At 39.3% G+C, this 16,753-nt stretch overlaps 1 protein-coding gene across 1 annotated transcript; it reads right to left on the bottom strand.

Moving 5' to 3' along the window:
- Nucleotides 1-9,947: 9,947 nt before the first annotated feature.
- On the bottom strand, nt 9,948-15,161 carry PSMB5 (proteasome 20S subunit beta 5). The gene is made up of 3 exons (XM_072415121.1): nt 14,943-15,161; nt 12,143-12,449; nt 9,948-10,971 (listed from the first exon to the last, which is right to left on the bottom strand). Exons 1-3 carry the CDS (start codon nt 15,120-15,122, stop codon nt 10,688-10,690), a joined length of 771 nt encoding a protein of 256 aa, XP_072271222.1. The 5' UTR covers nt 15,123-15,161; the 3' UTR covers nt 9,948-10,687.
- Nucleotides 15,162-16,753: the final 1,592 nt, after the last annotated feature.

A 16,753-nucleotide genomic window follows, 5' to 3' on the forward strand; every position in this document is an offset into this window, starting at 1 on the left:
CCTGACTTCTGAGAATTCTCAATGCTATGCTGAGAGTACTTTGCATGTGGACACAATGAGAAAAAAGAAAGATGAACATTAAAGAAGCTAAAGCTCACTGGTGAAGCCTCCAACCTTTTTTTCTGATGCCAAAGTTACCAGTCACCCCAGATTGGCTAACAATCCCTGACAACCTCAAGGTTTGCACTGCTGGAGGAGTGGAGGAAATTGGGTATGTTTATACCTCATGCTGCTGCAGATTCAACACCTTATCTCTTCTACAGCACATCCAAAATATGTGTGCTGACGGCTTTGGCTGCCTAGTATCAGATGCTTTTGGCCTACAAAAAGAGGGAGATCAAAGTATATGAGTCACCTCCGGGCAAAGAGAGATGGGATGGAAGCCATTACAATGATGAGGAAAAAGGGGATGGCAGCACTGATATACTGTATCCAATATTCTAATAATTTGTACATTTTATAAACATTGAATCTTTTGTGTATGATACTAATGGGGTTACATAATGCTACAGATAGAAGCCATGAAACAATTTCCTTTAACTAATGTGCCTTATAAAAAGTGCTGACAAGCAGGCTCTTTTCAGATGGTGAAGTCCTAGTCTAGTTATTTTTTTTACATCTCCATTCAATATTCCAGCTACAGTGTTTGTAGAAATGTTTAACCCAAGGCACACATTAAGCAGTGTACATGAGGTGAGCCTATGATAGATGCAAAGCAGCTCACAATGAGAAAATAAAGAGATCTACACTATATATTTTACCATAATTCTGGCTGCTAGCCATAAGCAAAGAAGATATTATCACCTAGATTGGTGATTACCCTGTTCTCTTCTGGCCAAAAAGACTCTTCTGCTCTACAAATATTAGAGTTGGAGTAGGAAAAAAATATTTGCCGTTCAACCACTTGTCCAAACCAATGTTCAAAACGTCAGCCGTGCTGCCACTTATGTGCCAAATATTATGAAGTGTACCTCCTTTCGTAAACTAATGGTATGCATTCTGGAGGGCCACTATTTCTTTAATAGGGCTATTTCTTAACCTAACCTGCCTTTACCTGTGTCAAGAAATAAAAGTGGTAACACCACGATAAATGACTGGGTCAAGCACTAGGACAGATATTCTGTATTGCCAACAGAACACCAGCAAACAATACTTGTCCTTCCTATCACCGCCTCCAATTCCATTTAATTAATCAGATCAGCTTTGGGTCCCTGCTACCTTCTCTCTGTCCAATGTTGGTTATTGATATAAGTTGGTCAGTGCACATTGTAACTGCAGTGCATTTAGTAAAGTGATAGCATGTCCTGCTTGGCCCACATCTTAAATGTAATGATTTATAAAGTTCTAGAAAGTTTCAGATGTCATACAACAGCAATAAGAGTAACCTGTTTAGTCGAAGACAGGTGAAAAAGAAAGTGCCAGTCATGGCGATATTAATAGAAATTACAAATCAGTATAGGGTGGAGAACAAGACAAATGAATTTCAGACTGGATGACAATATGCATGCTTGTTGTTTCTGGGAAAACAAGAGCTCCTAATCAAAATTAAAATAAACCTGTGAGGTAGAAATATGACAACCACCATTAATAATTTTATTCTTAGACATACAAACCTTGGGGCTACCATCCTGATCCTGGTATACTACCTTGATTGTTTAATTGGTATGGGGTAAAAATGAGAAATCTGAACTTGCATTCTTCATAGTTGTTCTACATCACTGAATCTCAATTAGGGTTTATTTAGAGGGTGTCGGGTATTTCTTTAGCAGTAGTAGTTTGTGCCCTTCCGGTGACTTTAGGTAATACTAACGATCTTTTGGGTTAGCTGCATGACATTCTTCCCATTGCCAAGAAATGTAAGAGGCATTCTTCCCAATACCCGCTATGCTAATGTAGTGTGAGCTGTGTATATAGCAAGGGGTTCCCTAAGACCTGAAAGTACTTTGAAGGGTTCTCCTATATTAAAGGGTTGAAAAGGTTGCCCTAGATTGTGATTCCAGGGATGGATTGACAGCTGTGCAGCTTGCTAAAATCTGAATGGAACGTTACTAAGAAGACCATTGGTTAGCAAAGATTTTAGATGTTTTCTTATGAAGTGACTGTCTGTTCCCATTTCCGGAAATAAGGACCCACTCTATACCCCTCTGCAATGCCACTGTACTGCCCGTATTACCTTTGCAACCCATTTCAATATTTATGAACAACCCAACCTAGCCAATAAGCAATAGAAATACTACACTATATAGTTTTTTCCTGGTCAAAAAGCAGCAGTTTTAGGTTTGTAAACTGGACCAGTTTCTCAGGCTTTATGTTTTTCAATTTATGTAAGCTTCCCACCTGTTACTATTACTGCTTATCTGGCTTTAGAAAACTAGATAATCTAAAAAAAATTGAATTTCTTTTCATGCTTAAGCTTGGGGCATAGTCTATCCCTATGTGGTACAGTAACTGGAAAAAAAATCTGTTTTTCTTCTTAATTCTTGGCCGCCCTGCTGGAGCTACCCAGTGGTATTGCTCCAAAGAAATTTTCATATCTATCATCGGCTGCTCGCAAACCGATTTTACACAAAACAACTTGCCAAAATGTACCCCAAGGGGCTTAGCAAAACACAGTTTTTTTCCATAACATTTCAATCAGACATTTTTTTAGATGAGTTTTAAAAAAGTGAAGGAAACATTTTTCTTATTTTTCAACAAAGAAAAAAACACATAAAAGCATGTATAGGAAAAATGTTCAGCTCTATGAGGCAGCGTGGGCAAATCAGCATTTTAAAATGTTTAATTAATCGTTTTGAAATTTTTGAAAGGAGGGGATGTTACTCTTCCTCTTAGATTGTAAGCTCTTCTGGGCAGAGTCCTCTCCTTCTTCTATGTGTCTGTCTGTCATTTGCAACCTCTATTTAATGTACAGCGCTGTGTAATATGTTGGAGCTATATAAATACAATATAATTAATAATGTAACTACTAGAGCTGTAGTTCTTTAATCCAGCTTGGGTGCATCTAAAATACCTGCACAAGCACTTCCTTCTCTAGTTTTTCTATGACCAGCAGGCTGCACTGTAATTGTTTCTCCAAAGATTCCCCAAAGATTTTTGTATAGCACAACATAATAGGATCAAATAAAGTAAAACAGGATTCAGAAGTCCTCTAGAGCTGCTAACTTAGAATTTTATACTCAATATGTGTCAGCATTGTATTTCTGCCTACCTCCACCCCTCTCCCTTAAAGCAGACCTACCACTGTGAGATGAAGTAAGCTGCCATCGCTCATACCAAGAATGCTAATTGCCTGGATGTAAAGCTGAGACACACATTGTGTGCCAATTATCTGAACACCTGAACTGCATACTTATTCCGAGCAGTGATGTATTAAAGGTAGGGAATCAGAACCCAACCAGGGAAGCTGAATGTTGTAGAACCAGTTTGGCATTGGCAGCTTACATAATCTTTCAGTATAGATCCACTAATAAATTCATGTTTATATTTGATGCTTGGATTACAGTATAAATAAACTTGGAGTCCACCTAGGCACCAAAACTTCTTTTTTTCAGACAGACCTGTTGAAATACAGCTGCTATGTCCATGCTCTGAGGCTCCTGGTTCACCCATGCCATATCTATTAAAATTGAATTTGTCTGTTTAGACTGATGAAGGTAGTCATGCTCCTCCCTTTGTGGTTTCCGCTATAGCTTGACTACTTTTTCTGTTGTGTTACAATGGAATTCCAGAGTGTTCCATAATGCTAGCAAGAGAACGACGGGCTTGCAGAGCCCATTACATTAGCTCTGCTCCCCATAACTGCCTACTGCGCTCTGCAGGACGCAGGCGGCGTGTAAAATGATGACAGATGATTTCGGTGATGGGGAAATAATTCTTAATTTTTCCTCCTCACAGGTTTGAGAGCATCAGAGCGTGTTCTGAAAGCAAGGCCCACCCTTTCGCTGCTTTGCTAGCAGTCCTTTCTCTCACTCACACTCTTAAAACGTGCCTAGCACACAAACACAGCCATACACACAGATCTGCAATGCAGACTCTTAACCCCTTCTCAGCGTGTAACCTTGTGCTCCTCCCGTTCCAAACGCTATAGACAGATTTCCAGTATTTATAGCAAACAATAGCATTTTAAACCGGCAAAAAGTAGAAGAAAGTGCTTTAAGCATTGCCATATAGTTCAAATAAATATTGAAAGAAAGGGAAGTTCTTCTACCTTTCTGGGCAGAAAAAAACACTCTATTATACTTAATGTTTTTTTCTTCTTCCTCTTGATAATCTTATACTCTACAGACACAGTAAATCTTGTTTATGCTAGAGTGTTGCACTGATGATTTGAATGTGTATGACATCCCAGGGTAAGAGAGAGCTGAAGTGCTGTTGATTTGGGGCCCCTATTCCATATTTGTCCAGGGCCCCATTTTGTCTAAAATTATCCCTGCACCCTTTTACATGCTGTGTGATGAGCAGGATAGGACACTCTCTATGTAACTAATGAAAGGTCTGTCCTATCTAATAAATCATCAGTTCTGAACTCTGTCATATGTGGGGGTTGCAGTGACCCCATCTGATTAAGCAAGGGTGGGCTGCTGCGGCTGGAGAGACAATGGATGGGTAAGTATTCCTTCCAGGGTGTTTGGTTATCAGAAGACAGGGCAAAGTGAGTGCGGCTGCCTCCGGAGAGTAGTAATTAATGTCTCCAGAATAATTATTCTAACAGTCTTTCTATAAGAATTTATGTGGAATTAATATATGTTATACATGTCATTTACCTGTGAATCAGAGCACTAACATACTCTGTTACTGAAATGACCCTCTATAGCAGCCATCTCAACAAGGGTTCCTTCCACAAAAAAGGGTGTCCACATACTTTTTGAGTAACACCACTTGGCAGAGCCAGCTGCATGAAACCAAGGAAACTTTTTAGCTGTCTGCTAAGGTGGCACTCTGCCCCCTAACGTATCCGAGACAATGTAAATAGAATTTCCCATATATAAACTTAAAGCAGGGTTTTTTCTTTCCAAGGCTGAAAAAGGCTGCTGTTAAGTATCTCCATCTATTCCACGTTCAGCTATTACATTAAAAGTGAGAGGTGGACAGAAGGACAGCGGAGCTGGGCTAGCACAAAGCATAACTTGACCAGAATAGAGGGCCATGGCATGGAAGGAAAGGGCTGTGCTGGGGACATGCCAATACCTCAAGTATTCAAATGTTCTAGAAAGTTGAAAATCACATTAAAAAGGTTGTTTTATTCACGTGCAAACACTTGGATTTGTATGTGTTCACCTGCATTTGTAGTGGTAGGATCTTTTGAGGTTTGAGCTTCTACCCAAAATGTAAAGCTTAAATGAAATGAAAGGGTTAAAAGGAATATGGGGCTTTGTTTTTCAATAAAAGCTGCATGCACCTTGCTGGGTCCTCCTCAATACAAGACAATCACAAGCATTAGATGTAGGTCATTAGCGATTTGGAAGGGCATAAAAAATAAATGACTTTGTAGGAGAGCTGTACTAATGCTAGATTTTGACCCTGATCAAGAACATTCGTCTATGGCAACAAAAATCAAGCATCTATACAAGGTTTTTCATACCTATTAAAACTACACTCTTTAAACCAACTGATGAGTTACATGCATTCTACAGAACTAATATGTGGTAAATTGTTAAATACTACTCCAGGGAAGGTTAAAACATCCCATAAATACCACATAATGTCATATACCAAATACCATATAGCATAAATACCTAATTAGTAATCTACTACACCCAGAGAATGAGAATCATCCCTCTGAAATAGTTTTATGATTTGGATGTACTGTCAGCCAACAGACTAAAGATCTTCACAGGAGAAAGTAATGACCTAATCAGTATGATCCATCTTCCTCATTATACAGACTTGGGGCATGTTGATGACCATGCTGTGTTGCTTACATCTAGGAAAGAAAAGTGTGGTCACAGACTTGTCTTTGCAGTGAATGAAGAAGTACAGGATGAACACATTTACACATCATCTGGCAGGTAAAACAGGTTATGCATATAAAGTGGGTGTTTACCTGCTTGAGTTCAGTTTCGAAGAAAGAAACATCTCAATTTAAAACATTTGAGACCACTTTATTATGTACTCTCATTTTTAGTGACCTATGTCAGAGTATGAAACTGATATTTCCAACACCAGGTTCTGTTTTGACATTGCATAGTATTCTCTTACTAAAAATTCTGCAGGAACTCTGGGGTATATGGTTTAACTACTTTTCTGAAAACCGTACACAGGCACAGATTAATCTTGATGTACAAAAAATGAGAACACTGTAGCAGCACAATTAGAATCCATATAACCTTTTGTTTACTGGTATTTAAAGTTGCAGCAAGACAGAACACATCTGCTTGGCCCTTTAGAAAACAACCTTATGAATTATAAATAGATACTACAGCAGAATCCATAATGTCTGTAGAACTCCCAGCTTTTTCAGTGGCAGCCACATGTGTACCGGCTGTAAAGGCAAAGCACATGCTTCTATGCTGCTTGAAGCCACTTAGGCAGCGGACCTCATTCTGTCACTTAGTTATGTTCAATTTGTTGCTATATAGTCTGGTCAACATGCCGACTAAGATTAATAGAGCTCACCAGCCTCTCCACTCATGGAGCTTTGATAAAAAACAACCCTGACATATAATTTGCAGCTTCCATTTCTATTCGCTGGAAGAAAACAATATGGAAATCTACATTGCTAAGAAGAACCTTTCACAGCAACCTTTTTTTTTTTTTACAAGATCTGCTCAGAGAATGAAGATTTAATCCTCTCTAGAACTGTGGGCTGGGACATGCAAATTAATCCTCTTCTGTACTTGCAGCTATACATAAGGAGTCATTGCTCTAATAGCATCACATTTACAGCTAATAATCCAGCTCATGCACATCTACTTTGACAACATCAAATTGTATAACTAAAGGCTATGGGCAACTGGCTTTTGTGCAGCAGATTTACAGCAGTTCAAATACAGCACCTAATAGATTTTAACACAATTTCAGTACTTCATAGGTTGTTAATTTTTATGGTTTTCAAAAGGGTACTCCTACCAAAGTTCCAGTTCTTGACGCTGTTCTTGATGGGGATAGGGGAGCAATGCCCTCTGTGCCAGGAGCTCTTTGCTGAGAGTTATAAGCACTAAGGTGATAACATTAAAATACATTAGGCTAAAGTAATGTACCAGGATAAATATCTTTATATAAAAAATGCAGCTATTTCCAGTGTAGTTTCCTTGGGATTGGCTGAAAATAAAGATTCCTATCCTATATTAAAAGGTTGTGAATTGAGTCCAATGCGTTACACTAACCCTTACCACTGGCTCCTCTTTACTTCACATTCAATGGATTCAAACAATGATTTAGAGTAATAATTTCACCCTGCCTACCAATCCCAGCTACAGTAATCAAAGGCTATGACCATAACACATTATAGGACATTAACTATTTTTGCTGTAAACCTGAACAAGTGATTTCTCACTCACTCAGGAAAACCTGATCTTTCTGCTAATAATAATTGCATTGCAGGTAAGCTAAATTCTAAGAGTGTCCACAGCTCTAGAAATGTGCAAATATTGAATTCTGAAAATACATGCAACTATTGTGAACTTGAAATCTACCTCAACTCACAAAGGGCTTGCACCTAATAATATCCTTAGCTTTGAATACAATTCTGTATAATTCAAAATTTGAATAAATTTGGTCAATTGTTGTGATCAGCTCTTACATTTGTCCATCTGTAATTGAAGAAAAACTCAAAATAATTTTAAAAAGTCAACCCTCTCAACAACATTTAGAAGGAATTGCTAAAGGTAGGGAACACTTACATAGCAGCAACTCTGCTTATACTGGTGAATTGCAATAATGAATTTTGCATTAAGGTAGCCCATTCACTTAAAGGTGATATAAACTCTAACATCTGACATATTATTAGATTTCTATTCTCACCTACTAGCACTGGAGTGTCAGTTACCCCCTTAGAAGCCCTGGCTGTGTTCAGCCTGCCTCTATGATAAATAAAAACATTCATTATATGTATGGAAACGGTCATCTTGTGTGATTCTTGCCATCCAGTCCTGACCTACTTGTCCCCTTCACGGCTCTCCTTTACTGCTCAAGCACTCTAACCAATCATTCTCTGTGTTGTCTTTTGTGTTTGGTTGGTGCTAATGTCATAGATACAGATCAGGTCTACCACTACAAAACACAGATCAAGGCCGCACATCCCACCGTAAAATCAGACCCCTGCACAGAATCATCCTTCTTCGTGGACCTCGTCATCACCCTAATCCATGTTGTCACCCTCAACGGTGGAGTCTGTTGTGATCCCTATCTGTGTGATCACCTCCATCCGTGGAGTCCATTGTTACCCTTATCCGTGTTGTCATCTCGATCCATGGGGTGCAGTGAGTCCATAACTTCCATTTTGGTGCAAACCTTCGAGAGGAGCTCTACTCCTAAAATGCGAGTTTAGGTCCGCTTTAATTTTTCTTTACCACTGTTTACTCACCACTTCATCCTCCTCCTTATCCTATACTTTAGTGAATCCATCCATTACACTTCTGGACTAAAAGTAGAGCTAGGAGACTAAACCATCAAGAGTAACCCAATATTCAAGGTTTCTGGGGTGCACCCCGCACAGCCATTACTGTCCTAATGAATATACTAGCTGTAGGCGGACTATGGCTTAAGTCAGTGGCCTGAACAAGTATGAAGGAAGCAAGGTAGCAGATGTTAGCAATGAATATTACTGGAAAAGTCAGGTGTCGTGAGGAAATGTAGGTGCCATTATGTAAATGTTTATTTACAAGACCAACATATCTATCCACATTATATAGAAATCTAAATAAAACTGACTCTACTTGTGTATGTAGTGACTTTACCAAGAGTATCAGCCAATTATCTACGGTTTGGTTTGCACTGGATTTGCCCATCAAGTTTAATGTCCATGTATATCCCATTGGGCTCAATAAACTCTAAAGGCAGTGTTAATGAGAACTTCCCAAGCTGTGCCAAATATCTAATAATGGATCTCATTTCTGAATTACACAGATCCTAATACCCAATTTATACAGACACAAGTGTACAAAAATGGGACCAAGGGGGGCAGGTAGCTAAATTTATTTATTGGTACGCATATAGATTCTGGGGAAGAAACCTAACTCACATTCATATCACGCTGCTAGTGACTGTATATCAGTGACTGTATATTAGAAAAAAAAGATCAGTTATCACTACCATAAGTGGTTCAGTTCTCAGTTGCAATTCAAAACACTAAATTTACTATTATTATTGCACAGTATTTATATAGAGCAGACATATTACGCAAGGCTGTACAAAGTCCATAGTCATGTCACTAGCTGTTCCTCAAAGAGGCTTACAATTTAATGTCCCTACCTCAGTTATATGCCATTATTACAGCCTAAGGTCAATTTTGGGGGGAAGCCAATTAATCTAACTGCATGTTTTTTGGGATGTGGGAGGAAACCAGAGTACCCAGAGGAAATGCACACGCACAATGAACCTGCAAACTCCATGCAGATAATGTCCTGGCCGAGATTCGAACCTGGGACTTAGCGCTGCAAAGGCCAGAGCACTAAACTCCGAGCCACCATGCTGTCGTAAACATTTTAATTTTATCACATTATATTTTTGTACTTTTCTCTGTAACCCATGGAAAAAAATGAATGGTATCAACACTGAAGATAAATTTGCTTTATGTCAGCATGGCGTGACCCCCATTCACACCCATCTTTGCTGTAAATGGGCTATTTTTTGCTGGTCACCAGAGTTAGTTTACGAACAAGGGAACAGTAGAGTTTAAAATTCCTAAAGCTGTTAACAGACATGTATACTATGGCTGGATTCACACTTGTGCATTTTAAAGCAGCTGTATTCCCCCTTAAATGAGTGAAAACATGTCAGAGTCAAACTTACAGTTTAAAGAAGTTTAATAAAACGTGGTACAGATTTAAGTGATAAACAAGGGTCAGTCCTCCTTCCATGCAACGCCCATTTAATACAAGCTGTACGGATTCAAATGTGACAAGAAGCCCCAACTACTGCCCCCCATGAAGAATAAATAAAATACGCACTGGATGGAAATATTAGCTGTTTGCTTGAATAACTCAATGATGGAAAGTCTGGATCTTTCATGTTGTCAAAAGCCCTCACTATGAAATATTCACGCTCATAACTGAGAAGAATCGTATGACTTTCCAAGAGAAATAGTATTTTTTTAACCAGAACTGAGGCCTTACCAAATCAACAGATCAAAAAGTCAGAAAGCAAAACTTCAGATTTATTTAGTGTTCCAGACCATCTAAAACTGAGCTTTGACAGAACTGGGCAGATTTCATATTATCTGCATGGTTAGGAAGGATTTGTAGTAAACCAGTAGTAAGAGAAATAGGAAGGCAGCTGATGTCTTCTTGTGAAAATGCTAGCTGCCTGGCTTGTAAAGCTGATACAGTGGTTTGTGTCACGAAGAAAAAAAGATTACAAGTAAGCACAAGCAAAGGTCATAACGTTACTGGGTCATTCCAGGTAAGTGACAAATTACATGCCAAAAAGCAACCAAGCCAGTTGCATTTTCAATTTAACAATGGCTGACCATGTTTCCTCACTACAGTTTCCTTTGGGTATTTACTGCTCTTACTCTACAGGGTATTTATTAAACCAGTCCTTTGTATTTTTCATGTAAATCAGCCACATCGTCCTGAGACACGCGCTGCCAACCATCCTCCCGAACATGATACAGATTCACTACTCCACCAGAGTAAGCATCACGGTATGTGGCCTGGTAAATTGAACGTCGTGCCAATTCCTGAGCCTCCTCTGCTGTCAGATCATAGTCATATCCTCTATCCAGGACACCATAGGCATACAAAGAACCTGAGCCCACTGAAAACACGGAGCCAGACACACGGTTTCCTTCACTGTCCACATAGTACAGACCTGGGCATAGAAAAGCATATGTTAAATACATCTGTAGAAGCAACACATCACCCACAACATCCCCCACCTTTTTTCTCCAATAGAAGGGATCTGATCAACCAAAATGTATTTTCCTATTTGAGATGACAACACAACTCTGATATTCCACTGCCTTTCTGATGATTACTAATTATAAAACAAAACAAAAACAACCTCCCATCATCTTCATAACCCCCCGTGTTTGGGTAAAAATCATAGTAAGTTATCAAGATTTCTGGCAACGATGACAAGTTGAATTTTCTGCAGTTTTAAATTTCTGGCTGCTATTTGCCACATCTTCTTCATGAAGACACTTTTGGCAGCATGGCACATCCTTCAGCGTACTTAGTAATGTTTTTGCTGGCTGCATTTGTTTTCTTTTATTTAAGCATTTAACCTAGTGATCGTGCTGGTAACAATGCTCACACACATCCAAGCCGGTATAATGTTTCCCTAAGATAGCAATAGTAAACTTTGAGAAATATGGCTAGGCCATGGACATTTCAATGTCTACATACACCAACATGAAATAAGCTGTATATTGGGACTTTGCTGACCTCTGTAGCTTCAGTCCCAATAGAAATGCAGAAGCATTTTGTTTTCTCTTTGTCTCTGTTGTTCTGCTATCCCTCCCAGCAGTGATTTAGCATCCTGCCAGCTTTCTAACCTCCCATCTCATGACTGAGAAGGCAACACAGCCCTTACCATGCTTAAGGAGCTCTAACATTCTACATGGAACTGTTAAGAGGGTTACTTATCCCAAAATCTGTATTTTAGTTAGGATTTTAGTGATATTGAAGCCAGTGGCTGGGAGCACAGTTATGCAGACACCCAACACACCCTTAACTGTTGCAGCTCTGCGAGACAACAAAGACTGACTAGCTGGCAGTAGGACTGGTATTATTACTGTTCTTTTATGGTCTGATTTTTTTTATTTTAAACTACTTCAACCTGTATGGCATTATAAAAGCAGAAAGACAAGAATGGAACTTTGCAGGGGCATAGAGGGAGAGGAGGGTCCATAATTGATCAGTGTAGTTAAATTTTGCCTTATGCAATATACAAAAGTGAAAAGAGATTTAAAAATTGTAAAAGTGCACACCAAATTGTGTGAAGTAAGTGACAATAAAGCCATTTTTTTTTTTTTACTTACCTGGTCCTCTCTTGTCCCATCCACAGATCATTGTCCCCATGGATAGCCCCATGCCTTTGTACTGATATACCATATTAGCTAGCAGCTTGGATGCGGCTGCAACAGATATCCGCTCCTTGTTTCGTAGCTCGTAGATGCGGCACTGACGAGCAAGAAGCCTCTCCCAGAAGCTGCAGTCAGCAGCACCTCCAGCCATTGTGCCCAACAGGTAAGGATTGATTTCAATCACTTTCTTCACCGTCTGTGAAGCGATGTATGAGCCAGCAGTGGCACGGGAATCAACAGCCACGATAACACCATGTCTAAACTGAAAAAATAGAATAATAGGACACCATTAGATGTTTATAAAGTGGATCAGGTTATTAAATATTTGGTTTAAATTACAACTAATTTTGATTTGATAATTCTCTGATGACAAGTCTTTAAATGGAAAGGATTGCAGTGCTCAACCCAGAATTTTTTTTAAGCCGGGTGGGAAGAAATTGTAGGTGGGTGGCAGCCCCTGTATTGTGACCAAACTCTTTAGTAACCACCCAAAAACAGCCGTGTGGGTGCTGAAAAGTGCCAGGTGGTGCACCCATCTAAAAGGGCCTGGGGAGAACCCTGGATTGAGTTTCTTTAGTAACCACTTATTTAAATTGAAACTGAATCCACTCCATTACAGGATGTTGCCATCCTCTTCCTCCTTTTCCTTGTTAGACCTTTGGCCATCTTTATTGGCCAGGCTGGAATGACGCACAGGAATTGATTTGTTCCTGGCAAACTGGAATCTGGGTATCGCGGCAAACACAGCCGAGTTGTGCATGTGTGGCTAAGCTTTTTTGTCAGTTTCCCGGAACAATGAGGCAGGGAGGAGGGATTAATGCAGAATAAATTATCCTGCAATGAGGACCAGGCTGATTGTGCTTTCTTAAAACTGGAGTTATAATATAGTTAATTGTGCTTAAGAATACAACAATCCCACAAATAAAGCAAATAGGATTTTTAAGCCATACAATTTAACTATTAATTGAAAGTGTTTAATCTACTAAAAACGTCATATTTATTACATTTAAAAACTATAATACTAATAAAATTGTATAACTTGCGATGGTCTCAGTGTTAAGGTTCTATGCGTTTCACGGATTTGGATCCGCTTTCTCAGAACGACTCAGACCTATAGTCACACAGATTAAAATAGTTATGTAAACCTAATTACAAAAGTTTTTTCCAAATCACAAATAATAAACATCAGATTTGAATCTGTGAAACACATTGAACTTTAATTAATACTGAGACCATCGCAAGGTATACAATTACTTTTATTGTTTTGAAATTCATTTTGACGTTTTTAATAGATTAAACACTTGTTTCAATTATTAGTTAACTTACAAACTTAAAAATCCTATTTGAATTATTTGCAGGTTTGTTGTAATATTATTAGGATGTGGCATGGTTAAATAGGTAAAGTCGGGTAACTTGGTTGGTAATTGTGCTCAAGTCTACACATGGATGTGCTTATTCCTGGGCACACACAACTCCTATACATTATGCCATGTGTTAGGGATCTGTTGTACCAATAAAAGGTGCAAGTATTGTTTTATCAATAGTTGTGAGATGCAATTCACAAACATTGCAACACATTGCATCTACCTGATTAGAATGCATTTCAGTACTGCAATAACAAGAACGGCCATAAAACTAAAAGGGGACAAAAATGTGCCTTTCATTTGATATATGCAATTCCTATCCACTTCAAACACCCAGAAGAAAAAATCTGATGAGGTATTCTACTATGAACAAAAGAAAATCAGGAAAAAGTAGGTCAGAATTATCCTTATTTCCAGCAAAATAATGAAACTTCTTCCAAAATGTATTTTTTTTTCGATTGGAAAGAAGTCTGGTTGTTATGGGGAAACCGTTGGCTTAAGTATAACGATCTAAGGAAAGCTGGAACCTGTAATAAGACGCTAGGCTTCCATTACTCAGGGTAAATGAATGTACTGTAGTTGGAGCTTTACACGGAGAATATTCTCTTCATTCTAGGTCTGGTACAAACACATCGGAGTGTAAATTTAATATCTGTATTACGCTTTGGTGATCTCCTGTGAAGCCTAACATAACTATGAATAGTTGTAGAGGATTTTCATTCTACCACGAAGTCGTTATAATGTGCAGAACATGACGCGAACATCATTGTCCACTATTCTCTGATGTGATCACATCGCCTATTGGTGATACCAATATTGGAATCATCTTTCTGCCTCCATGATGTAAGTCTGATATGCCGGATGTCTTGAATGGACCGACTGCGTACCCCAAACATGTCTGGGAGGAAAGAAAAGGCTTTGCAGATTGAATTTCTACTTGTCATGACCACATCGCTTGCTGCGAAGTCTAAAGCCCAATACAGACATCAGATAAAAAGATATTTTGTGATCATTCCCAGTGACAGATGAACAATCCCGCGATGTACACATTGTTCTATGGAGTGGGGAGGACAGTAGCACCCCACTGTGCTCTCCTCCATAGAAATATACATCATGGCGGATTGATGAACAATGTACCTAGAATGATGGCTGCCTATCTGTATCTGATGAAATGATGGATTTAATATTAAAATAAATGAATTATTGATCTTTAAATACTAAAACTGCAAAGCCTCATCAGTGTACAGAGCTGCTGGGTATATATTATGTTCATCCCTGTGTCCATTGGTTTACATTACATATATATCATATATTATTAGAATGAGACATCACAGCATGCTAGTCATAATAGATAATAAAAGGAAAGCTCCCTCCATTTCCCTGGTGAGCACCTTGAAGGCCAGCGTGGTTGTCCCATGTAAGAACTCGATCCCCGGCTCCGCAGTGCCCTGTCCGGCTCCCGGGACTACATGGAAGTTCATTCCCTCGGTGTCCAGGCCGCCATGTGTCGGGATATCCCGCTTCTGGTTCCATAATAGACCCTCGGATCTCACTACACTAGCCAACGCCATGTTCTCTGCAAGCGATGCGCGAGCGTGACGTCGCCTATTGGACAGCGCGTCTCCTGCCTCTTACATCACTATGACAAAGCACTATTGCAGCCATGTTTGAAAAGGGCATGACTAGGCTGGGAAAGGCTTAGGCGCCATGTTTAGTGAGGGATGATTTGTAGCTGGAGATAAATAAGTGAGGCTTTTCTACTAAGACTAGAATTCCAACTAATTTTCATAAAGTCAGTTGTACTGTAGCTTCTAGAACTTCCTATTTATTTGCAGTTCCCATTGCATTGAGGGTTATTCTAAAGGATGCTGTGGTTCTTTAAAGGATCTAAACCAAAAAAATAAAAAAACACAGTGTAACCTTTAAACTTTGCGATCAATCAGATCCCGCACCATCCTGGAATTCTTCATCACAGCACTTCCCGAAATCTTTTTCTTCCTTCTTCTGGCTACGTCACCTGATCTCGCACTGCACAGACCTGAGATTGAGTGATGTAGGCGCTGTAAAGGGTAAAAAAAAAGAGCCAATCTCACTGCACATCTGTAGTGCAGACAAAATGCCTCTTTTGATGTAAAGAGCAGCCAGGAGCCTCCCTGGATGCGTAACGTAGGTATCTGCCATGGCAATCAAGATGGAAAGGGTGTTATTTTCAACTACTGTTATACTTTATATAAATGGGTTGTCTACCTTTTTATGTAAAGTAAGGTCTGCTTTAGGTAGTGGTGGATTAGGCTCTCTATGAAGGGGGTGGGGGTAATGGTCAACAGATAATAAATGTGACATTCACCAACATGTGAGAGGGTCATTCACTGACTCTATTCACCAGCCACCAGGGGCACTTCAGTTTTCTATTCGTTGCCAATGTAAATGCGTATTGTACTGACCATCAATGTAAGGTGACCATTCACCTACACCAGCCAAAGGGCCCTTTTACACTGATTGCCATTGTAAGAGGGCACTACACTTACCACCAGCCTAAGAAAGGACTACATTGCCAATATATCGGGGCACTACCCTAACCCCCAATGTAATGGCCGTGTAATGATCATTATATTGACCACCAATGCAAGGGGGCACTACACTAACCAACAATCTAATGGGCACTACACTGATCACCAACGTAAGGGTGCACTTTAGTGACCACCCATGTAAGAGGACACTACACTGACTGCCACTGTAAGAAGGGACAACTCTGACTGCTAAACTATGGAGGCACCAAGCTGGCCACCAATGTAAGGAGGCAGTACATACACTTCCAACGTAAGAGTGCACTGTGTTAGCCTTCAATGTAAGGGGATGATACACAGACCACCAATGTAAGTGGGTACTAAACAGATCACCAATACACTAACCACCAATGTAAGGGGCTCTACATTAACCATTAATATAATACATTTACACTAGGCTCTAATGTAATTTGGCACTTTTCCACTGACTGCTAAAGTAAGGATACAATACAGTGACCACCAAAAAAGGGGCACTTTTATACTGTTTGCCAATGTAAAGGTGCACTATCTATTAAAGTGAGACTTCAGTTGTCAGAATCTTTGTTTTATTTCATGGTTAAAAATATAAAATATTTTGATGTATAAAGTAAGATAAAGTAGAGAGGTGTTCTAAAAAGATTCACTTTAAGTGTCAG

This window comes from Pyxicephalus adspersus, chromosome 6 (genome assembly GCF_032062135.1).
Source record: "Pyxicephalus adspersus chromosome 6, UCB_Pads_2.0, whole genome shotgun sequence".
In the NCBI taxonomy this organism is placed as follows: Eukaryota; Metazoa; Chordata; class Amphibia; order Anura; family Pyxicephalidae; genus Pyxicephalus; species Pyxicephalus adspersus.

What these genes read in the sequence shown, in the direction of transcription:
- PSMB5 (XM_072415121.1), bottom strand. Translation starts at nt 15,122, where the DNA reads ATGGCGTTGGCTAGTGTAGTGAGATCCGAGGGTCTATTATGGAACCAG. An exon ending in CAACCACGCTGGCCTTCAAG is followed by an intron (nt 12,450 to 14,942) that starts GTGCTCACCAGG and finishes CTATTTTTTCAG; the next exon opens with TTTAGACATGGTGTTATCGT. An exon ending in ATGGGACAAGAGAGGACCAG is followed by an intron (nt 10,972 to 12,142) that starts GTAAGTAAAAAA and finishes TTCTATGCCCAG; the next exon opens with GTCTGTACTATGTGGACAGT.